Source organism: Coccinella septempunctata, chromosome 7, assembly GCF_907165205.1.
Source record: "Coccinella septempunctata chromosome 7, icCocSept1.1, whole genome shotgun sequence".
Taxonomy (NCBI): Eukaryota; Metazoa; Arthropoda; class Insecta; order Coleoptera; family Coccinellidae; genus Coccinella; species Coccinella septempunctata.
In genome coordinates this window covers 1,723,721-1,747,998 of record NC_058195.1, presented here as the reverse complement: position 1 = coordinate 1,747,998, position 24,278 = coordinate 1,723,721, and the positions used below count along the sequence as shown (strand labels likewise).

At 40.5% G+C, this 24,278-nt stretch overlaps 6 protein-coding genes across 7 annotated transcripts; 3 read left to right on the top strand and 3 right to left on the bottom strand.

The window, feature by feature from the left end:
• The first annotated feature begins 85 nt into the window (after positions 1 to 85).
• LOC123316875 (cytochrome b5 reductase 4) lies at positions 86 to 14,434 on the top strand. 2 transcript variants are annotated; one of them, XM_044903144.1, is made up of 7 exons: positions 86 to 461; positions 7,262 to 7,374; positions 7,630 to 7,791; positions 7,873 to 8,240; positions 8,434 to 8,876; positions 11,610 to 11,919; positions 13,752 to 14,434. In XM_044903144.1, exons 1-7 carry the CDS (start codon positions 302 to 304, stop codon positions 14,107 to 14,109), a joined length of 1,914 nt encoding a protein of 637 aa, XP_044759079.1. In that variant the 5' UTR covers positions 86 to 301; the 3' UTR covers positions 14,110 to 14,434. The 2 variants fall into 2 exon arrangements, with proteins under 2 accessions (XP_044759079.1, XP_044759078.1); XM_044903143.1 differs by lacking the exon at positions 86 to 461 and adding an exon at positions 2,441 to 2,765.
• A 140-nt stretch (positions 14,435 to 14,574) lies between these two features.
• On the top strand, positions 14,575 to 17,316 carry LOC123316893. Its single transcript, XM_044903169.1, has 4 exons — positions 14,575 to 15,299; positions 15,404 to 15,549; positions 17,025 to 17,138; positions 17,191 to 17,316. Exons 1-4 carry the CDS (start codon positions 15,186 to 15,188, stop codon positions 17,273 to 17,275), a joined length of 459 nt encoding a protein of 152 aa, XP_044759104.1. The 5' UTR covers positions 14,575 to 15,185; the 3' UTR covers positions 17,276 to 17,316.
• Positions 17,317 to 17,476: 160 nt separating this feature from the next.
• LOC123316890 lies at positions 17,477 to 18,321 on the bottom strand. Its single transcript, XM_044903165.1, has 4 exons — positions 18,154 to 18,321; positions 17,900 to 18,090; positions 17,719 to 17,829; positions 17,477 to 17,666 (listed from the first exon to the last, which is right to left on the bottom strand). The coding sequence occupies exons 1-4, from the start codon at positions 18,319 to 18,321 to the stop codon at positions 17,477 to 17,479; spliced, it is 660 nt and encodes a 219-aa protein (XP_044759100.1).
• Positions 17,545 to 19,290, top strand: LOC123316891. Its single transcript, XM_044903167.1, has 4 exons — positions 17,545 to 18,574; positions 18,631 to 18,821; positions 18,880 to 18,990; positions 19,092 to 19,290. The coding sequence occupies exons 1-4, from the start codon at positions 18,419 to 18,421 to the stop codon at positions 19,261 to 19,263; spliced, it is 630 nt and encodes a 209-aa protein (XP_044759102.1). The 5' UTR covers positions 17,545 to 18,418; the 3' UTR covers positions 19,264 to 19,290.
• A 29-nt stretch (positions 19,291 to 19,319) lies between these two features.
• Positions 19,320 to 20,559, bottom strand: LOC123316892. The gene is made up of 4 exons (XM_044903168.1): positions 19,883 to 20,559; positions 19,657 to 19,832; positions 19,497 to 19,607; positions 19,320 to 19,446 (listed from the first exon to the last, which is right to left on the bottom strand). Exons 1-4 carry the CDS (start codon positions 20,027 to 20,029, stop codon positions 19,335 to 19,337), a joined length of 546 nt encoding a protein of 181 aa, XP_044759103.1. The 5' UTR covers positions 20,030 to 20,559; the 3' UTR covers positions 19,320 to 19,334.
• Positions 20,560 to 20,567: 8 nt separating this feature from the next.
• Positions 20,568 to 24,224, bottom strand: LOC123316872 (centrosomal protein of 120 kDa-like). The gene is made up of 8 exons (XM_044903137.1): positions 23,920 to 24,224; positions 23,531 to 23,866; positions 23,130 to 23,455; positions 22,714 to 23,070; positions 21,771 to 22,318; positions 21,361 to 21,716; positions 21,109 to 21,309; positions 20,568 to 20,870 (listed from the first exon to the last, which is right to left on the bottom strand). Exons 1-8 carry the CDS (start codon positions 24,035 to 24,037, stop codon positions 20,617 to 20,619), a joined length of 2,496 nt encoding a protein of 831 aa, XP_044759072.1. The 5' UTR covers positions 24,038 to 24,224; the 3' UTR covers positions 20,568 to 20,616.
• Positions 24,225 to 24,278: the final 54 nt, after the last annotated feature.

Genomic DNA, 24,278 nt, shown 5'->3' with positions numbered 1-24,278 from the left:
GATATTTAAAAGGAAAAAACTCGATAGATGGCACTACTTCTGCCCGAACAAAATCATTTCAAGGGAGTTAACCCCCCCTGCCGTTTCCCACTTGACAGTATGTCAAATAATGTTTTGCCTTGCCGTTCTTATGAAAAAAGCATTATTTTACACGATTAGATCGATCGAACCGACGATGTTCCGTTGAAAATATGTTCCTATCGTGCTGTGCTTCGTCGATTCGTCCTGAACGATCGCCGACGACTTCGAGGCCTCGTTTTGCAGTTTGAGGTTAAAAATAGTGGAGTGTATATTGTTTACGATGAGTTCGCCCAAGCAAAACAAGTCCGCGTTGGGGCATTTGTTGACGGTCGGTGGTGGAGGCGGCGTTAACAGTCCAAGATTTGTGCCTCCCGTGCTCAAGGAAGTTGGGAAGTTGGCCGCGGGGGTCGCATCGGTCAGCACCTCTGGATCCGCAACAGGTGATACACCGTTGATGTATTTTGTGTTGCATACCGATGATAATCCAAGGAAATTATTACCCATTTCTCGTTTTTGCTTCAATCCACTTCTGTTATGATTTCAGCGAGCTTGGCAATTGAAACAGTTCAATTGTACCACATCTTCATTGAAAGAAAATTAAAATTTGTTCCCTTTTTTCTATAATCTGTGTACTTTAACTTTAAAAGTCAGTAGATTGATGCAAAAACTGAATTTTTTTCAATTAACCGCCAGTAGTTTGCGTGAGATTGTGGTTAATATACACAAAGGGTTGAGTGGCTTCTGTCAACCTAGTTCCGCATCATCAGCAGTTTATAATGGGAAGCAATTACTGAAAATCAGATTCCGCTTGACGTGCTCCTGGCTGCCGAGCGTCGAATTTTAATTAGATAGGTCGTTATCTGTGTCTACTAATTATTTGCGAAGCTTTTGACATCCCTAGCTTGCCGTGTCATCAGGGAACTTAATAGAATATTGTTCACTGGTGTCAAGTGACATTTAACATTGAAATGAGAGTTGACGATCCAATATTCCATAGTTAAGACTTATGAAGGTATAGTCAATACCTCACAAGCATCTTGGTTTATTCTATTTTCACTTGTAAATCAACCTGTCCTTATTTGAAAACTCTTCAGGAACATTTCAAGTTTTCGAAAATGTTTTCCCTCCAAATGACATCTATGAATATCTGTGGTTCGGATTTAGCACCACTTGGGTCTATGGTTGGTACCAACTGAAGCACCTTGTCAGAATGTTCGAGTCATAGAGTTCAACGTAAAATAAATGTGAAAAGAAAGACCTTGGCTGTCAAAAATCACTCGCGTCATTAAATCACGTACTTATTCATCTAGTAAAACAAATAAGCATTATTTTCGTCCAAACTCTTCTTAGCTGGAATAAATTGAATCCCCATATCGGACCGGATGACCTATCTTCACGATAACAGACGAGCTAATATCCGCTGTTTCCATTCTCGCCTCTCTAAAACCCGCCCGAAAGAAATTCTACCAAATCCCCGTACATTCCGCTATCAGCGTTTCCTAAGCCGGAAAACTCGGGAAATCCGCAGAGGTTTTCCTCGATTTATGTTGCCGCGGCCGTAAATTCGAAGCGCGGCGCACGCGCATGGAAATCGCGGTATCTTGGCGCACGCACTGCGCCGGACTACCAACGGAGAAAATGTAAACAAACAGTCGGTGTTCAAACCGTCGCGAGGAAACAGACGGGTTGGAAAAACGGAAATGTATACAAGGCGAATTTACGGGACGCTCCCGAAAAACCGAGAGAACGAGATACGTTAAATTTCTGATGTGCGTTTATCGTAATGGTTTTCTTCCGGTTTTAGTGATTTTTACTGGGTTCGATTAATAAAGATGAGAAAAATGTATTCTGGATAGTCCTAAAGTGATTCACTTTGTAGATGAACAAAGTAATAGATTTTAGTTTGATCACTGACGTTAATTATACATTCTATGCTTAGACATAGAGACATATCTCTCTATGTCTATGATTCTAACTTGACGAATTGATCTATGATCAAGGAAATGTCAAAGGAACGTGAATCAGACATAGACCTAGATTTTTAAGTCTATGGCATCAGATATGAGTTGGTAACACTGAGAATTTGGTTAAATTCGAGTTTGACGTTAAGATGATTTTCATATGATATAAACAATTAATATTGACTACCGGAATATCCTTTAAAATGAATCCAATAAACTGGTCTCACAATGCAAATGGATCACAATAAAAGTACTCAAATTTATTATTATGGTGAGTTCTTTTCTTCTCTCAGGCTGAAATTCGAAAACTGATAAATCTATCTTTGTTGCATCTCGCTTTTGAACTATCCCTCGTACATCTCATGTTCGAATTGGACGATTTTCAAGAAATCTGGATTCCATACAATTCCACTTCTGGCATAAAAACTACCAACAAATATGCGCGAAGAAGGAATAGTTTTCTCGATAGGTCCTTCAGTGTGTAACGTGTCCACGCCATGGATAGTTGCATTTTGTTTTAGTTTGTGTGTGTATTTGTGTTCGTGTTAGTATTTTTCTTAATTATTTCTCCCCCGATCTCACTTGAACCAAGATATCGCCGAATTATGTCTTACAGAAGGGTGTTATGTTGTTGTTGCAACGATGGTAGGGAAAGATTGAACGAGAGTGACGCTAGTAAGGAAAACGAAGGGGTCGCGGGGGTTGATAACGAGAGGGCTGACGGAAACGTGAACGAAAGTGAAAACTCGGATCGCCAAGGCGGAAATAGCGAAGATGCTGCAAGTGAGTGATTTTTGCTATTTTTAGGAATCCATTCAGTGAGCCAATTCCATTAATGGACCAGTTCAGAAACGATTGCCAACTTTGTAAATATTTGACAGAACACTCGAATGGAAAAGAGCTTTTTTTAAGAGTTTATTTGTGCATTTCAGTTGCCTCAATATCATCGGCTATAAAATCCAATCATCCAAGTGATGTTTCGAAATTTATTTTGCATTTTCAAGGAAAGTTTAGACCTTATTTGGTATTTTCTTCTAGTTTTATGGTTTCGCCACAGAATACCTCAACGACTGAAATATTCTGTGGTAGTATCAAAGCTTCATTCTATGTTAAGTAGTTGTTCTGTGACGAAACCATTAATTTTATCGAGAATTTTATGCACAGAACACAGAAGAAACCCCAAATTATGTCGAAAAACCTATCATATCACTTGGATATTTTAGCCGACGGTTTTCCAAGGATTGTTAAATGAATCGAGAAGTTTCCCTGAATCCATGATTCGATTTCTCGTACCTACAATAAAGTTTGGCCGACGAAAATGAAAGAAAAAATGCCTCAAAGTTCACCGCACAAGAAAATCCCAATAACCCTTAACCCACGTTCACTCTGGAGCGATGATGTATATCCCGATGACGTTGACAGGTCCGAAAATAAGCTATATATACCCACGATTTGTCGAACCGATCAAAACCAGGCTGTGTGAATCGCACGCGAAATAAATCATGGATAGATTCGTTCCTTTTTGTCGTTTTCTAATCAACCGGAAATCGCTGAGAGGCGGTCGAACTGACCCTCCTCGCCCCATTTGAAAAGACATTTATATAGGGTGTCTACCGCCTTATATGCGAAACTATAGGAATCACAGAAAAAGTTACTAAAAGAAAGTTATTTCTGCATGATTACTCAGTTTCAATAATACAATATGGTTAACTGATTTGTATCATCCAGCTTTATGTGCGGATTTGTCTGAAAAATCACTAAAAAAATCATCATAAATACTCTATGGTTCGAATCGATGTAACTCGTCGCGCTCTGAGATCGGTGTCAACCTCGCTTCTGTCAAACTTACGTTAACATAACCTGTATTTTTGAGAAACGTCATCTGTGAATTCTGTGGTTTGTTTGCTAATCGTGAAAAATCTCAATTTTGTCAAGACTTTTCAGGTCTCCAGGGATTGTTTTCCGAACCCCTTATTGATAATTTTCAGAAAAAAAGGACCATTATTTGTTTGTATAAGATATGCTCAAGTTAGATGTTCCTCGAATTTGTTGTCCTACCCCTAGCGATTTTTTCCTCAGCTCAAAGGAAGAGCAAGGATTTCCGGGCTGCCGAAATCTCACGAGCAAAGATTATAGAGTAGAAAGATGGGAAACGAAGCGACTAGAGTGATGTGAGCGCCATCTGTGTTTCAAATGTGTTCTTAAGGACCTGAGACTGGTTAAAATTTTAATTCGAGGGACATATGAAATTTTGCGAGATGTCAGAGTCATATGGCCATTTTGATCAAACAGGTTTTGAATGTTTTGATTCTCGTATCCATAGACAACCTCGTATCGCCTTTTGTTTTTCAAGCCCGTTCTAGTTGCTGATTATTGGAATTTGTGTCTAATTTCTTGGCGAAAACCTCAGAATATCGTTCGAAAATTATTGTATGGTGAAGAACTGTGGATCAAATCAAACGAATTTTACTAAGGAAAATGGGAATGTAAGTATTAAAACAGGTAACATATGACTCGGTCATTCATTGATTTTTATTTTCAGTGCTACGAAGTGGATAAAATTTTCAGGGCGTAGAGGTCTGCAGACACTACTGACTACACCATGTGCAATGAACATTTTACTGCAAGTCGATTGAGAACTGTTCATCCATGTAAATTGTTGTATGCAGGAAGCATCCCTTGCATGAAGGGCCCATTTAGGGGAAATTATGACTTTTATACGTCCATTCAAAGATTCTCAATTGCCTTCAATATATATTCAGAAATGCAAAAGTTTTATGGATTTCGATTTGGGAATCGGGCTACTGTCAAATTGTCGTTTGGAAAGTCAAAGTTTTATGAAACCTTCTGTGAGTGTTTTGTTCATTCGTCAATCAATTTGTATATTGTGCCATAAAGAGACCATACCATGAAGAAATCATAAAAAAGCATAAAGAAATTATACTGAGGGGTTTGAATACAGGTCTTGTATACCTCTGTAAGGTTTTTTCAATTGTGGTTCTGAAAATTTTGTGAATAATATGTAAGTAACGGAAATGTGTTTCCTATGACGGTAAATTGAATATTGGTGCATATCAATTTCTGATATAAATTGTACGAATTCAACTCAGTTTATTAATTCAAAACGTTTTCACAGAAAAAACACCTTTGACGTACCTAACCATGTACTCTTGTATCCTAGTCAGAGCTATATTCGTTGTCCCTAATTTCAAATTTTTGTAAATTTTTTATAGATTGGAAATAAAAATTCATCACATCCAACAGCGTATTTCATTGATACCAATCGATCCCAAACAATGTTCAGATGAAAACTAACATGCTGGTCACAAAACAAAACCATCCTCTTGTTTTGTCGCTCAGGATGTTTGTTTTCCGATCTCAACAAGGTCAATATTGAAATTCAATACAAAGAATAGAATTCTAATTTCGCGCCCCTCAATTATAAAACAGAAAACTGTTATTGAACAGTTTTTCTGTATTGATAATGCGTTTTCAGCGCCATCTCATTGTCAAATGTGTTTTCACTGACCAAAATGTAGTCGGTTTTTAGCACTAGCGATATGAGGGCGTTTCCTATCTTTCTACTCTATAATCTTTGCTCACGAGAAATCTGACTCCTCTGTTTATTCCAACGTTCGATTCGCTCGTGTGTCTGGTCGAGCTTAAAGGGGGCACAAAGCTCTTCCCCAAGGTTCATTTTCAGTCGACTATGCGGATGGTATTTCCACCGAGGCTTTCATCCGGTGGTCCCCGGAGGTTCGAAAGAAAATACCGAAGTGAATTTGGATATTCTAGTTGAGGAAAGGGTCCATTCTAGGTTTATTGCTTACGAAATGGTGTTTGTTCGAGATTTATGCGGCTTAAAATTACTCCTCACGATCTATAATATTCGAAATAGCGAATAATGATTAGAAGTAGACGAGAAATTTTATCATTTGAAGGATAAGAAGAGATAGAATGGGAATAAAGCATAGAATTATTAATTTTTATATGTCTATGGAATAAATCTACAGCCATATTTTCGCGATTAAAACGCGTGAAGCGTCTTTAAGCGGTGCTATTCGAGCGAATAAGCCATGACGTCAGTCTTTAAGACGCTTTAAGCGAAACCTGGCGGTCTGTGGAGAGCGCCTGTGTCATAGAGTCATCTTGTCTCTGACCTGTGTCGTCTTAAGCGGACAGAGAATATGTTGTTTATATCGAATTTGATTCGAATTCCTACTAGGGAAGAGTGTTTTTATTGCCAATAATGCAGTTTCTGCATTATCATTTAGAATAAATAAATAATTTTCAAATAATAGCCAAAGAACAGAAATTGAAAAATTCACAATTCGATTCGCTGTCTAATGACAACGACAGATGACTCAACCATCAGCGATATTCTATTTTTGCGACAACAAAATTAATGACGTCACGCTTAAAGACGCTTTAAGACATCGATTAAGACGCTTAATCGCCAAAATATGGCTTACGTCAGTCGTCAGCTTATAGCCATATTTTGGCGATTAAGCGTCTTAATCGATGTCTTAAAGCGTCTTTAAGCGTGACGTCATTAATTTTGTTGTCGCGAAAATAGAATATCGCTGATGGTTGAGTCATCTGTCGTTGTCATTAGACAGCGAATCGAATTGTGAATTTTTCAATTTCTGTTCTTTGGCTATTATTTGAAAAATATTTATTTATTCTAAATGATAATGCAGAAACTGCATTATTGGCAATAAAAGCACTCTTCCCTAGTAGGAATTCAAATCAAATTCGATATAAACAACATATTCTCCCTTCTTCTTTATATTACCTCTTTCCGCTTAAGACGACACAGACCAGAGACAAGATGACTCTATGACACAGGCGCTCTCCACAGACCGCCAGGTTCCGCTTAAAGCGTCTTAAAGACTGACGTTATGACTTATTCGCTCGAATAGCACCGCTTCAAGACGCTGCACGCGTCTTAATCGCGAAAATATGGCTTATATTAGTGTTCTGTGGTCGTCAGTTTGATGAAAATCTATGGATGAAAACTAGGTTAGTAGCGATCACAGAATTCACAGATAGGGGTGGGTAGTACCGATTATATTCATCGATAGCAAGGGATCAGCGTTTTTGGCCTCGATATTTGAAAAACTATTTTTATAGTTTTTCAACTTGTTCTACCCAATAAAACCAACCTGTACAACAACTAGTAGGGTTACGTATCTTACGATTGGCGAAGCGCCATAAAACTCTTAAGTTATCGATGACACTGGAACATAACTCAACGAATAAATGTTTCTCTTTTTCAGGAAACCCTAGAAACAAATGTGTTCTCAAACCGGGGCATTCCCACATAGACTGGGTCCGGTTATCCAATTCCAAAGATCTCTCCGGTCTTGGAGATAAGGCAGGTACATTGGAGGTAAGTTGCCATTTGTAATAACCCTAAAGTTTGTTACTTCAAAATTGTCACATTCATAATACAACGTTGATGGAGCGAATTAAACTGTTAGTTAAAATATAGGGTGGTCTTTTCACCACACAAGCTATCTTAACTCTAAAGTGTTTCCAAGTTTTAGGTGAATTCTTGGAGTCTGTTTTATCGTGAGAATAATTACACGCTTCAATATATCCCATCAATTTTCGACACAAATAAGGCAGATCTCTCCTTCTGTAGGTGACGCTCGAGGAACTGGCCAAACATAACAAGATCACAGACGGTTGGCTGGCCATAAACGGAAGAGTTTACAACGTGACTTCCTATTTTCCCTTCCATCCCGGCGGCGTTGACGAATTGAAGAGGGGACTCGGCATAGACGCCACAAAATTATTTTTCGAGGTGAGAGAAAGAAAGTTTTTCTTGTTTTTTTTTCGAAATTCGTTCGAAAAATTCCCATGCTCACAATTTATGACGTTCCAGGTGCACAACTGGGTCAACTGCCACAGCCTCCTCAAAAAATGCCACGTTGGACGTCTGGTGCCCAGTCAACACCTAGAACCCTTGGTCACACGCCCTACCAAGGACGAGGACGAACCAAAGCCGCATGAAGTGGCGCCACCGTCGCGAGTACAAGAAGATGGCGTCGAGGACAAAGAGGAGAGGGTACCGCCGACGGCGAATCAGCCGATAGACATCAAGCGAGAAGTCGGCGAGGTCCCTATCGTACTTCCGGTGGAGTCCATACCAATCCACTCCTTCCGAATCACCAACGACGATCCGGATCTGGAGATCTCGACCACCACGCACTTCACCAAGCCGCCCGTGGTATCGCCCAATGCCATGCCCAGGTAAATTTGGCAGATTTTCATCTTAAACACCTCTTTTTGTTATATTTTTCCTATATACGAGTTTTGAAGGGTCATTGCTCGAGCTGTGGTTGGGGCAGGTAGGTGAGGAAGGGCTCTTTGCGTTCCTTAGGGTCTTAATGGTTCGATGTCTATTGGCTTCACCTCGCCCTGTAGCAGCACGTTTTTATTTCAGGTTTGATTGGTCACAGAAGACCCCATCCATCGCCATCAGCTTCACCCTGAGGCCGTTCCTCAATCCGCTGGTGGAGGCCTGGAAGGAGGGCAAGACGGTCACGGTGGTGCTGCGCTACGACCGGGAGGACAAGACGTTCGTGAACGAGGTGCTGTTCGAGCACGACATCGTGTGGCCGGGCGCCCTGAGGGTCATGGAGGAGGACGGCAAGGTCGAGCTGTCCTTCAAGAAGGTCGAGCACGCGCTGTGGCGGAATTACGGGGTGCTGAAGCAGACGAGCAAGACGGGCGAGTCGCTGGCGCGGCAGCAGAAGACTGCCTACGCGCTGTTCAACAAGATGGAGCTGGCCAAGGACGTTTTCTTGATCGAGCTGAGGAGGAAGAGTCGCGCCACGATGTATCCGCCGATCGGGTATCACGTCAGGGTGTTCACGGGACCCGATGGTGAGTTTTGGGCGTGACGAGGCTTCGGTATTTTCGAAATTGCGATTTGTAGAGTGTCCAGAAAGCTGTATCCACAATATGCCACTATCTCATCGGCAAAGCGAACGGGCGAAGACGCATCCACATTAAGTACACAGCTATTCTTTTCACTAGGAAGAATAGCAAACCTACCAGAGCAGCTGCTAGTCGGAGACAGAGTTCGCTGTTATCTAGGGTGGTAGCGGTAACGAAGTAGTCAAAATCAAATTATGTATCAGTTTATTCACACCTTCGGAAACTGATTATATGTACAACGGAGATATGTGTAGGTATGAAATATGAGCGAATCTATCAGCAAACATACATTCGGGAAATTCTATCAGGTCACGAGCACTTTATAAAGTTTATACCTGGTAGAGTCATTCGGGGCAACTGTGCGCACTTTTGCCTTTCAAGCCATACCCTGTTTCAAATGTTGAAGCTAGGAAAATTAAAACATATTCATAAGATAGAGAATTTTCGAATCTATAAGAAAACATCAAAAAGCAAACAAACAAAAACGTTTTCTTTCCGCAAAAAAGAATTTAATAGAGAAAGTCGGAGTGCGTTCACTTGCCCCATATTGCGGGTAAGTGTGCGCACCCTCACGGGGTAAGTGAACGCAGTGCTTTGTGAACCACACAATCAAAACAAATTACAAAATAATGTCATCAAAATGTTACAATATTACAGAAATGCTGTTTATTGTCAATACAGAAGCGCCTTTTTACAAGCAGTGCATTATTGTTCGTGCCACAATTCTTGGTGAACACAACACTTGATACATTCCCCTGTTGGTGGCTCTTCATATTTTTCCAAACAAATAGGACAATATTGATCGAGTCGTAACCAAGAAAATCAACAATGTCATAATTTATTCCTCACTGAACTAATTCCCTTATAATGAATCTATGCGCACACTTACCCGCGCACACTTTCCCCAGTAAGCCAAAATTTGAATTGACGTTCTTATAGAGTTAAGCAGCTAAGAGAACCTAATTTTTTTTATTATATATTTAGATTAATATGCCCATGATCGAATAAAATATTGTTTAACACTGAGGGACTCGGAACTTGTACCTGGCATAATTTGCAGAGATGCTAAAAATTAACAAGAAAACTAGTGAATTTGATTGATTGCAAATAAAAAGTTAACGAAACGTCGCACGGCGCACTCCTATGAAAAACTAATATGGCGATTCTGCGCCCTTGCTTCACCCAAATGAACCCCTCTTTCATATTTTGCAATGTCGAGATATACGCACTGCGCACACTTACCCACTGCGCTCAGTTACCCCGAATGACTCTACAGTGAAAAATCAAAGGTTGTTCAATAAAATGCGCCAACCAGAACTGACGAAATGAATACTAAGGATGACCTCGCGAAGTGAAATGACTTGCTATACGGTATCGGGATGTAATTAATTGTATTTCTCCAATGAAAAGAAACACAGCCAGGGCGGATCTATTCGAGACTTTTATTCGCTACCCCATGGCTAACGCTCCATGACTGATAGCGAAGAAAAGGTCTGTTTTTAGCGCAACTACGGGATTTCACTGACGACGAGCGGTATCTCTTATTCTCTACCCCAAGGGCTTACGCGCCATGACTGATAGAAAAGAAGAGATTTCGGATATTCGGACACTTATGACGCGGAACGCGGACAGGGGGGTTGACGGTACTCTCCCTTCAGTACCCCAAGGGCTTACGCGCCATGACTGATAGCGAAGGGAAAAGTCAAACTCGCTAAACAGGGTAAAGTACGATAAAATATAACAGAAAGCGATGCAGTACGGCAGTGTCAAAGAAGTAACCGGTGTAGGTCTAATTAAGAAACTGAACGTTAAATTGTGACCGAAGCCGCTCGAGGCCGCTGACACCAGCGGCTGGCGCATCCACACTATAAATTTCCGTTGGCTTCCTTTGATGGAGACCGACAGATCAGCGATTTTTCAGCGGCACACGACGGTGCATCCATATACTCGGCACCCAATGGAATAATGTGGATGCAGCTAAACAAACCTTTGTGTTTTTGTGGATTCTGAATTTAATTCCACTGAAACGGGGTTTTTTCGAACGATATTCGCAGTTTTCAAGCAAATAAATGTCAATTAATGTACTCATAGCAATACAACCCACCTAACCTACTTATTAATTTCACCACCAGGTGGCTTGAAGATCAGCCAGTAGTCAAACTAGATTTATACGGTAAAATGTGTTATTTTGAGCATCAATATGGCAACGCGTACTTCGAGAGTATGATGATCTAGTGTTATAATGTTTGCTAAATAACAAATTTTTGTAGCGGTTTTTTATCTTATTAATACAAACGGGGAAATCGGAACGTCGTCGTCACAACGAACGACCTAATAAAAAACTTATCTCCCGTTTCATCTCCGACTATTTAACGCGCAATATCTCCCCGAGGCATTCGGCCTCGTCAAAACGGATCACGTATACCTCATATTCTTCCTGGCCGGATCGGGAAAATTAGGTTTTCATCGAATGCGGAATCGAGTTTCCCCCGTCCCCATTTCCATATAAATTGAATAGAAATAACACGAGTGCTCGTATAATATGCGAAATTGCACTGGAACTGCGGACATCGCCGGGTAAAAACTAAACGTGGAAATTCAGAGACGTGTATTCGAAAATCGACAGACTCTGTTTTTCCAGCGATATTGTCAGTTTTAAACGGCCGATTCTACTTTCAGACGAGGATGTATCGAGGAGCTACACTCCTGTGCCGAAGCCGAGGGTGATGTTTCCGAAACCCTTCAACTTTTTACAGGGCGGCACCGACATCTACCTGGTGGTGAAGAGATACGAGACGGGGAGGATGAGCAGGTACATTTGCGACTCTGAAGTGGGTACGGAGCTTTATCTGTCTAGGCCGCTGTCGGGAGGTTTCGACCCCATCCGGATACACGACAAGTGCAGGTTCCTGATGCTCGCCGCCGGCACTGGACTGACGCCCATGCTGTCCCTGATGGTGTTCGTGTTACACAGGAGGATCAGAAGATGGTAAATAGGGAAAAAAAGATCGAAAACTCGCGGAAATTGTTCGGAGTTGTCAGTCGCTATTAGTTCTGCGTCCACACAGTCTTGGCCTAGGTTCAAATGGGATAAAAACGCAGGGATCTTGAAATAACGTGAAAATGTTACGCTGTATTTTTGTCGGCGTTGTCTAACTTTCCTATCCCTACGAGCCGCCACTGGTTGAGCGACCTATTGAATGGACGAGTTCAGGAACGTTTGCCAACCTCGTAAATAATAGAAAGAACTCTTTTTATGAAAACGTTTTTTTTTAAATTATAATTGTGCTTTTCTGTTGCTTTTCCTCATTTTACAATCCTTGTAATGTCACTGGCTCTCAAATCCAAGTGATATAAAAGAAAATTTATATTGAATTTTCAAGGTGAGTTTTGACATTATTCAGGCGTTTTTTCGTGTTTCGGTTTTTTTATGGTTTCATCCATAGACTTATAATTTATTTATTATTTGACTATGGTTCCATCGCCGAACGCCTCAACTACTAATGTGTTCTGTGGTGAAACCATAGTCCAATAATAAATAAAGTCTATGGATGAAATCATAAATATAATGCACGAAACACGAAAAAACGCCTGAATAATGTCAAAAGTCACCTTGACAATTCAATATAAATTTTCTTTTGGATTTGAGAGCCAGGGACATTCCAACGATTGTAAAATGTATAAATTCAAAAAATTACGTTTCCATCGGAAGAGTTTCTTCTATTATTCACAAGGTTGACAAACGTTCCTGAACTCGTCCATTGAAATAATAAGAGAACCACAGAAGGTTCACGGCGTAAAAGCGTTGTACGAAATTGGGAAAACTCCTTCTAAAAACAGCAACCGCCATTCCATTATTAAACGGAAACGTCTTCTGGAAGAACGATATAGTGCCTCAATGCATACGATTTTTTATATTTCCAAAAGGAAATGTTCGAAAAAAGCGTAAGAATACGCGACATTCTGACGTCTTCTATCGGCCGCCATCATAGCCACAGAGTATAATTAATTCAGCAGGTTTGCCAACTGTAGAGATTCTCGGAGGGATAAAAGTGAAGTTAGGCATGGACATGGGCGTAACATTCGTCGGGACGTTCACGATTCTAGCTATTATTATTCTAGAGAATGGACGAAGTTCTCCTGTGCATAGGTGAATGTCAAAACAAACAACACTTATACAGCTTGTTCGCCCGATTGGGACACTCAAACAATTCTCTTCTTTGCAGTCGATTGCAAAATGATGAAAGCAACCGGTAGGCACAAATATAATTTAAAAAAAATACGTTTCCATTGAGAGTTTCTTCTATTATTCACAAGGTTGGCAAACGTTCCTGAACTCGTCCATTGAAGTAATGAGAGAACCACAGAAGGTTCACGGCGTAAAAGCGTTGTACGAAAATGGGAAAACTCCTTCTAAAAACAGCAACCGCCATTCCATTATTAAACGCGAACGTCTTCTCGAAGAACGATATAGTGCCTCAATGCATACGATTTTTTATATTTCCAAAAGGAAATGTTCGAAAAAAGCGTAAGAATATGCGACATTCTGACGTCTTCTATCGGCCGCCATCATAGCCACAGAGTATAATTAATTCAGCAGGTTTGCCAACTGTAGAGATTCTCGGAGGGATAAAAGTGAAGTTAGGCATGGACATGGGCGTAACATTCGTCGGGACGTTTACGATTCTAGCTATTATTATTCTAGAGAATGGTTCGGTTCTTGGATGAAGTTCTCCTGTGCATAGGTGAACGCCAAAACAAACAACTCTTATACAGTTTGTCCTCCCGATTAGGACACTGACACAATTCTCTTGTTTGCAGTCGAAAACTGGGACTTCTGATATGCAACAAAACCGCCCAGAGCGTCCCATTCCTGTGCGAGTTCAACGAATTGGCCGAATCGATGAAACCGATATTCCCCACCGACGAGGACAGGTTGTACCTGAGGCACGTGCTGAGCGAGCCGAGCGAGTGCGAACCGGTCGGGGAATACCTGAAGGGGCCCCTGACCAAAGAGATCATCGCCGGAGCGATCGACGCCATCTGCAGGGTGAAGGGGGCCAGGGAGGAGGAATTTTTCGTGTTCGTGTGCGGCCCCGCGTCCTTCAACGAGCTGTGCAACCGGTGCCTGAAGGAACTGTCCGTGGCCGAGGACCAAATTCACGTTTTCGACGGTTAGAGTGTGGGCCGGATCGCGGTCCGTTCAACTTACACAGGGTTCATTGTCCAATCACGTCTTTCAGAGAGCCGTGTCGTCAGAAATATGGGAGGAGAGGGGTGGGGTTCCCCAGGGGATCCGTCCCGGTCCGGCGATTTTCTTGTGTTGACGCGATTCCTACTACGAGTTTTGACGACATGATTCGGGCCTGTTAGAGGCTTCAACGGCACTTTATAATTGCGAATTTTATTGATGTAATCGGAAAAGGTAAGTGGAGAAGCTGTTTTAGCGAAGTCGATTTTCGCGGAGATCTATTGTACAATGTGGAATATAATTTTTTCACTGACTCTGTTTTGGTTTTATTGTAATTGCCTTCCTCTTCGTCCTTTGTTGATCACTTGAAATCCAATAGAGGTGGAAAATTTATATGCGCATTATTCGAGAATGAACTATTCTGATTGGTTAATGCCAAGCCTTGAAAACTTTCGAATTTTCGAAAGTTTTATATAATTTCAACTTCAGGTTAACTTTTTATTTCATATTTTTATTATTTTCCTATATTTACCAATCTATAACAGATCATGTGATGAAACAATCGATGCCTGTCAAATGTCAAACGTCAACGTCTCATTCTGATGAGTTGCATTTGCCAAAAAAGCGTAACCTTCACTCGACCTTCGACATATGCTAAAAGTGAAACTCTACTTTGAAACGAGGAAAATATGAAGACACTTTTTCAACCTTTCCTGTCGACCCTTTTTCACGGGCGCTATTCTTAGGATTGCCAACATATTATCTTTCCGACAAATATTTTGACGTTAATTTAACAGCCTTCAAGGGTTTCGTCACATGACCCTTTTTGTAGATCAGTATAGGTTAATTTGAATCAAATGCGTGAAAAAAAAAACAAAGTGGTGTTTCAAAGTGACCTACTATTCTGAAAATAAGTTCAGAGGTAAGTAGATTCACATCTTGAAGCGACAATAACTTCAGTTATGTGGTGGTAATTAGAAAAGAACACAATTCCGAAGTTTACTGCGCTGAATATATTCCGGTGAATAAAGAGTCAACTTACTGAACTTAAACACACAACCGACATGAAGCAATACACGCTACTCCTTTTTTATTTGTTATTTTCGTTGGGTGCGTTGACCCTCAACTGTGACAGGGTGAAAAGGAGGGTGGTTTTCAATAAGAATAGTAAATTTTTCGTAAGTATTGTATCCTCTTGAATTTGGCTGAAATCGTTGTCGGTTGTCACCGATAGTGTTAGAATAATTTAATTTTACTTTCTCGAAAAATTGTTTGCTTCCAGATTCGCCTAAATGGAAAAACGAGTGTTCTAAACTCCACAGGTATTTTCGCCCACGGATGGGCCATAAGGATAAATTACGAACTCCCAGATAGTATACCAAAGATGAATAAGATTTTTAGGAGAAGTGCACCAGAAGCTGAGAATGAGTAGGTATCTGAATTTATAAGCATAGACAAATTAAATCAGACAGTATCCAGCATAAAAACGCGTCCCCAGGGAAGTTTTTTCAACAGAAGTGTTTTTGAACTTTGTTGACACAAACTTCGTCATTAAGAACTGGAAATTCTATGACCTACGACGAACTTTTGTTCGACAAACCCCTCACGGAGCTGTCGACGTTAAACTACGTCGAATTTTAACAGAGTTAACGGCCGGAATTCAATGAAATTGAAGTTGCGAAGTTTGGGCGCCAAGAAACAAGATTAATCAGGGGTCCTTTGAGGAAACTCTACGACCCCCAGTTTACGAACCGAGCTCCATCGGCAGTTTTCCGATAAATCTGAACTCGATACTCCGGAGATCAAGTTAACAAGTTCTGGAAAGAGTTAAATATTGGATGAGAGAAATCGGGAGTTTTTACGATCTTCATAACGATGTTGACGGAATTCGGAGGGGTTGTTCCTTGTAAATGGGGACAGATAGGGTTATTATTTGAATGTAAGCTACGTAATACCTAACTAGTTCGTGTTCAGTGAGATATAGAATCTATTAAACAATAATGTCGCCTATGAGTTGAACAGGTAATCTCCAATCACAGAGGATTAACGACTGGTAGTTCAAATGGCCAGTTGTTCGAACGCGTAGTAGCCCAAGAGTACTGTAGTCCGACGGAGCTGTAGTTCAAATGACTGGTAGATCCCCAGTGAAAAGAATCGTGAATGTAATTTTATGGAGTACCTACGATTTATGAGGAATTGAACATAGATAACGATTTGAATTGGTAGTGGGATGAAATTTACAGTTAAATTTATATTGTAATGTCAATATTGCTAAAATCCTTGTTGTCTATCATCAGCAAGAAAAGAAATCTATTGGGACAATCAATGAACTGAACATCTTTTATGGATAAAAACGGATTAAACTTCAGTTGGCGTCTTATCTTGAAGTTCCTTATATCCTCCAGAGTAGGTCAAATTCTAAACTAAACTTTACGACAGTATTTTCCGCCGTTAAAATATATCTTTCGATATTTACTCGCAATGTTTCCTCGAAAGCACACATTGAATACATAACGGCATAGTCGGCGGGCATAATGAATGCCCTAACTTTCATTTTATTGCCAGGAGCTCCTTGGGTTATCCCCTAATGAAGTTTGAGTACTCGCATAATAAAACGACACAGGGTTAGGAGGAACATGAAAAGAAAAATTTATTTTCAGCACGGAGCAAACATCTCTTAAAATTGAGTAAACATAAGCTGGCCTTGGCGGGGTCGCGAATTTCCTGAGCGGGAAATTTATGTGCCGTTAACTCGGAAAATGCGAGGGTTCACGACAGGGGCGTATTAAGGCTTATCTCTTGACAGATAAGAATCATTTTCTATGTCTGTAATCGAATTTATATCATTAATAGCTGTTGTTATTGTTCTATTTCAGGTTATATTTTAGTTTTATCTTTTCTAGATTTTCTTCATTAGCCACTTCTTGTGTATCCAAGCATATTTGTCAACTATTCGAACATTCCCAGGCTGATTCGTCTTGTGGGTTTTTCTGTGAGATAAGAAATATAATCCATAGGTAATTAGGGTAATGAATATGTTTTTCAGATAATTCATATTGTTTATTACAGTTCAAAAGGACCAAAAGCTGATTATCTGAAGTCTTTTCTAGGCGATTGTCTCTCGTACAGTCAACAATGTCTGAAATTTTCGTAATAATCTTTGCAGAGCGGAGGTGATTAAATGCCATATTATGGAGAAATGTATTTTATTTTCTTACACTTCTATGTTCGCTCATAGATTACGAAGAATCGACCTACTCAGAAACTAATCGTGTTCTGTGGTCAGAAATTCAAACTGTTTTCACATGTTCTGCGTGTAAATTTTGATTTCGTGAAATAATTATCGAGACTAAATTTATTTTCGCATATATTCAAGCATATTTTCTATACTGTGTTTTCCAATGAGTACATTGATCAGGGAAAAATGACATTTCGGATAAGCTTCGTAACACGAACGTGGATCGCCATTTTGTCCTGTCATCTGAGCTCTATGATATATTTCATCTTCTTTCGTCTCGTATTCTATGGGCCACTCGCTGGTGTACCTGCAAAATTCTGCTTATTCTTCAGCTGTACAAAAACACGTTGAATACTCACTCGAAAAATATCTTCAAGAGTTCTCTTTCGATTGTTTTATCGGCATTTTTGAAAATAGAGGAAAATTCGCAGAGTGATCTCAGAATACAATCTCTCCCATGGTAACCCATGCTGTAAAATACGCCAAAAATAGAAGCATTTACAGTTTCATGGCATTTCCTTAGTTCTTATCGTAACTTACTGGTAGAACATTTTTTCAAGTTTACCGAGCAAACTGCGTTTTTCTCTTCTTACTGCCGTCTCTTCGGAAGTGTCGGGTGTGGTCATCATTTCTTCTTTTTTTTCTAGGGGGTAGTTTATGCCCCAATTTACAGCCTCTGTAAAAATGTAACCTGGCGTGATGCCCATTTGGTAAGTGAGGCATATTTGAACCTATAACATAAGCATCGAAGTATTTTTATTATATCTAGATAAGTAAGTAATTTTTATTCTTACCGATAGGGTACTTCCTTTCGGAAATGTTATATACCTCTTCTTCCGTACGTTTTTTGACACTGCATCTCCCATCACCAATACCAACAGTATGAATTCAGCCGCTAAAAGTCCAAATTTCAATTCCATTCTTTCTCTACTCGAGAAACAGTTAATGGTTTTCTTGATCATATCTGAATTGTTCCAAAAATTAACACCTTTGGTTGAGACGGCATTTTTTCAATATTTACTCAACGGTTTTCCGTGGACGGTAGTCTATTAGTTTCTCATGTATACTCGATTGAATCATCAGGAAATCATGGTCAGGTTTTTAGCCTATACTTTTTTGTTTCTTGTTCATTCTGAAATTATCTGTGGAGAAAATGGTTTGATTCCGAGGAGAAGCAAGAGATTCGTCGCTTTTCCTGAAGGTGCATCTTTGTCGGTAAGAAACTCTGGACGTATGTACTGTGTGCCATGGAACTCCCTGAATTATTTCAGGTAGCTCTATGTATGACGCAACAAGTGATTATCCCAGCCGGAAGTATATTCACAGAGGGCGTCAATTGGGGTATCAGTTACCAACTTCCGAATAAAACGACCTACTTGGACAACCTCAAAGAAAAGTCCCACATAGTAAAAAGAAGCGAAAGAAGGGACATCTATGAGAACCTAGAGCTGATCATAGAGAAGTACGCCAAAATTATCTGCCAGTCCAGTACTTGCGTATAATCCGAATTATGTTTTCAGTTTCGGCTTCAACGGTAAATCTTGCATTATGCGAGCCCTGTGCGAAGCTCCCAAGAAGATGGAGTTCAACAACAAGAGTATCTCGGAGAAAATCATCGAAACACTCTTCAGGTAAGGGCCGATGATCGCAATTAGCATTCTGTGATTCCGTCAAATCTATGAAAGTGACAGATGTCATTATCATGATTTCATAGAAAAGTTGTTCTTTCAAGATACCCGTTGGACCCAATTGAAGGTAAAGAACCGGATCAACATCGTCATTACCACTTGGCAGCCAGGTTGGGTCGGGAAACGGAGAACAATTGCGATTCGTTCGTTAAAGAATGTCCTATTTCCTTGTTAGATATCTCTCTAGGAGTGCTCAACGACCATTTCACCACGTGATAAAATAAAATATCGATATTGAAAGTATAGTTTTATTTTCGTTTCCCTAAGATATAAAATAATTGTCCTTATCAGTAATTGAAAGTTTCGAGCCTCAAAATCTTCATCAGAATTTTGGGGAGCGGAGGTAAAATGCAATCTTCCAATTCATTGGGGTTACATCTCTCCGATTCGAAATATTCGCTGAAAAATTTCACGTTAAAGTTTTTTAACGTCCTCGAAATCCATCTCACCTGAACAAAGTTTGAATAATCCTAGATATTATCGATAGTTTTTCGTATCGCACAATAGATTCCGCTTCGCAAATGATCCTTTTTACGCACGCTTCGCCGTCTATACCCAATCTGAAAAAACTGCGTTTAGACCAATGTAAATGATAAAAAAAATTTCAACCTTTCGAACACTTTGATCCATTTCTTTTTAAACTCTGCATTTCTGCCGTATCTGTATTTTTTCTTGATCGGTCTGTCGGTGGCTGAGGGAAGTTTGAAGGGTACATCACATTCCAGAAGGCTCATATAGCCCTTTGGCTTCCTCACCATGACAGCTTTCACAAACGAAAGGGTGAACTTAAAAAATTAAATTTTAGACGAAATATTAAGAACGATGGAATTCTTACCACTATGTTACTGCCTTCTGGAAATTCCAAATATCTTTTTTTCCTCAAGAAGTATCTGTCTTTCCTGAGGAGGGTTTTGAGTTCCGAACAATGACCGTGAAATAGAAGGAGAATAATTGATAATACGTAAACATAAGCGGCCAACATGTCCGTCACTTGATTCTAACTTAATGCTGGTACTTCCAAGGTGCCACAATTTATCCCGTTACTCATATTTACAATTTGTTTAGCACGTTTTGGAATCGTATAATTTCCATACTGACATATTCGGTTATTAATTTTTGCTTCATTGGTTTGGTATGAGGGAAAGGAAACTTCTTTTTTCGCCTAACTACTTGTGAGAGAAACGACACATAGATATTCGTCGTTTTTGGGACATCACAACGAAAAAGTGAACATATCAGTATTAAAAATTTGGATAGGATCATTTTCTGAAGAAAACTGGGAGAATTATTTAGTTCTGTGATCAGAAAATGTCAAATGTCAAATTCATCATGACAGTTGACGAGCTAAATGAACTTCCGCTGGATTTCTGTGAACATTCAATGAATTGAGATTTGTGAAAGAATCTTTCCTCTAAAAAAATGTGAATTTATGTGTTTTCTGTGTGTCTATTTTAGCCTTGAAGTTAATTTGAACCATAGAAAACCTGTATATTTTTCTCAAAAACAAAAAAAAATAGTGAAATTCAATATCGAATATATTTCTCTAAACTTCTGTAAAATATCCACCATTCAAAAACCACTGTACGATAAGTCATTAACCCTACTGCTCCTGAAACCATCGTAAATCATACTATGATCGTTCGTTTCGTTCACGTACGAATCGAGGCTCAGATTGCTCAGCTCCTCCCTGCTCTGTTTCAGCTCCGCCTGGAGGTGCTTGTAATCCTTGGTCCTAAGCTCGTGCACCTCCTCGAAGGCCTTCTTCCACTGCGTCTTGAAGAAACCCTTGGCCACCTGCGCCTCTTCGAACCTCTCCTCCAAACCTGGAAAAACCTGCATTACACCAGACTCAAAAGAGCCGCTTCGATTGGTCGGTGGGATAGAATCTGCTATCCTACCTTATAGAGCAATATCTCTATGCTCAGTGCCTCGAGCAGTGACCACGGAGTTTCATAGAACAGTGAAAAAAGGCTCATAAATCACAAGTGATTAATGAGTGTTCGCTTGGATGATTAACTAAACGAGACCTTTACTAAATTAATCGTTTCGTAATAATTTTACCTCGAAGTTCCTGAAGCAGATTGGTCGTCTGCTCCTTGGTCAAAGCGGACTTCTGATGAGCCCTGAGCTGTTCGTTTTGCTGCATGACGACATCCCTCAATGCCTGATTGTCGATTTCCAGTTTGTTTATCACCACCATGAGAAGTTCAGGGTCGTATTTGGAGTATTTCGAACTGACCTTCTCCTTGATGCTGTTCAAAACTGGAAGAATGTAACTATGTACTGACATAATTTCAAACTCATAGAATTTACCGCTCATGGGCAAGGCTTCCCGCTTCTTCTTCATCAGTTTTTCAGTCTTCAAGCTATCGCATTTCTGTTGCAGCGCCTTCTGGAGCTCCTTGCACTTTTCCATCTGCTGTTTCATGGCCTCCTCCGCTTTTGCCTTCCTCTCGGTCAGTTCCTTCTGCAGTTTATCCTTTTCTTCCTTCTCCATCTCCTGAATCTTATCAGCGAAGGCGTCTTTTTCCGTCTTCTTCCATTTTTCGAGCTCCACAATCTCTTTGATGGTTATCTCTTCGTCTATAACGGGTGGCACGAGGTCTAGGGGGTTCTTATAGGTCTCTATCTCCAGGTCTTCTTCGGTAAGAGTCATCACAACGTCGAACCTAAGAAGAACCAATCAGAATCTCGAAAGGTTTCAAAAAACAACTCTGGGTTACTTTGCGGTGATTCCAATTTTTGCGTCGCTTCTCAACTCCGCCTGATAAGTGAACAAGAGCAAATCTTCCTCACCAAACAGCGACCCTTTCTTCTTCTGCCAAAACATCCCCGTGTTGACGTGGTGTTCTTCCGTCAAATTATTTTCTTCTACGTCTATCAAACTAACCCTCGGTCGCCAAGCGTTCAGAAGCTCCCCCAGTTTTTCCTCGGTCGCCACATAAAATATCCTGCACTTGTTGCAAGCCTCGTTGGCGGGTTTGGGGTTTCGAAGGTAGCTCGAAGCCTTGGGATGGGTTATTTTCAAACCGTATTCCACCTTCTGCTCCATGTGAACTGATAAGTCTTTCAGGGCTAGCTCCAGGCTATACTTCTTGTACGGCACGTCGCTGTGGCAGGGTTTCGGAGGTTTTGGCTGTTTTAAGGTACGAATTTGGACGTCTGGGGAGCTCTGGGCGTTTTTTACTGGGGATTCTGTGGTTTCCCCTAGTGGTGTAGACTTTGGCGTTGACTCAGTCTTTGGTCTTCTTCTTGGTGAAGATTCTAGAATCTATACTCAGTTCAGATAAGGAACATTGAAAGAGATGAAAGCAAACTGCAGTCTCTATGTCCTCTTCTATGAATATTTGGAATCCATGTTCAAGAGAACCTTGAAAAATGGTTCAACTCTTTTTTAAGCGTGAGAGGCTTTAACTGAGAGATGGGAATTATTTATTGCTTGAGTATAACTGAGAAATTCAGACAGTAAGGTTCAAATTTGCAGTAGTTCGAGTGTCATTTAGATGCAATCAACGTTAGTTCTGGCGACTGATAATTCTAATGACTAATAGTTCCTATGTCTGGTAGTTGAAATGACGTGTCGTAGCAATAGTGGAGAATATTCAAAATGAAATAAATAAATTAGATCTTCTGTATCAGACAACGATTTTTGAAATTAAAACTTGCCTGATCTCCACAAGCCTTCCCTATGGTGGATATCTTCTTGTCCTGATCCTTGGGTTTCACGTGGATGTCGTCCCCAGACGGCTTGCTGGAATCCTTGGTATCCATCGTCAAACTCGACTGAACTTCTATGTAAGGTCTAGAGCTACCGTTGCAGGGTACGATGCCATTCTGTGACGGAAACTTGAAGTAGCAGAGTTCCTCGCACTCCAAAACCTCATCAGCGTCGTCGGACAGCATCAGTTTATCCAGTTCGACGTTGGTGATGCCGAGCTTTTCGTTGCCGCAACAGAAGCTGATGATTATCTTCTGGGTCTTGAGAAAATCCAATAGGGTCGTCTTGTTCGATAAGAGTCGGACCTGAAGAGGCGACCAAGAGACTGGAAGGTGTTCCGCAGGGTTCCTTCCGGTGTACTTACCACAATCTTCTCGTTCATGTCGATGACGTCGTTCAGGGTCTTCTCGAACGGTTTGGTCTTGATCACGATGCCGAATATCTTGAAGCAGATGTAGAATTTCTGCTTGGTCTTCCCGAAAACCAGAATTTCCGGCAGTAGGAGGTCCAGGTTGGCCGAAGCGCGGACCAATAGGTTCAAGGAGAATCTGTCGGTGGCCGGACGGCCGACCTTGATGAAACCATCTTCCAGGTATTTCACTGGGGTGCTGGGATTCTCAGTGGAGACGTTACTCGACAATTCGCTAGAGCCTTCACTTTCTTCTTCTGAGATGTAAGGCATCACCGAAACTGGTTCGAAAAAAGTATAAGTTGAGATACAAAAACTACCATTAACGCTCGGAGCTGAATCAACTTTGCGGTTACCTATTTCTTCTGTGCTGAAATTGGGCCTTTGCATGACGTGCTCTTGGATAGAGAGGGAAATCGAGAGCTCAGGTTGGCAACACTTTTTATCGTGTACACCTATGAATTTCTGCCATATCAGCGGTAGATTTTCCTGCGATGTCACTACTTTGGCGCTTCGTAGGCTGAGAAGTGCGAAACCTACACGTTCCTTGCGTTTTTGAGGGTTCAGACTGAGGCACTCTATCCGTAAAGGTTGGTTGGTGCTGCGGATCTTTCTGAGATCTTTCTTCTCTATCTCCCAAACCAGCTCAGTGTTGAAAGATGGATTATCGCTAGGTTCTACGCAATCAGACTCTGCAGCAATCGAAATGTTTGCTTTTTTGTCGATATTGTAGTCTTATACTCACCGAGAATGCGTCCATTGAAATTCGCAGATACGAAGAGTGAATTTTTTATGAAACCCATACCTCTACCTTCTTCTATTGTCAAGACAACGTTCACATACCTTCCTCGGAGCTGATTCATTTTTTTAATATATTAGTACATCAACAGAACATCATAATGTTCGGTAGAAATTCAAAATAATAATAATGGACCAAAAATAATAACGATAAATGTCAAATTGAAAATAAACTGTCATGATTCGAAGATACTTTCATTAAGTTGAGTCAAACTTAACAATCGCATCTTGAAACTCAAATTTCAACCGAATAAATAGCGAAAAAGTATCAAGATTGCGAGGCCAAGCTTTATCTCAAGAAGTGGT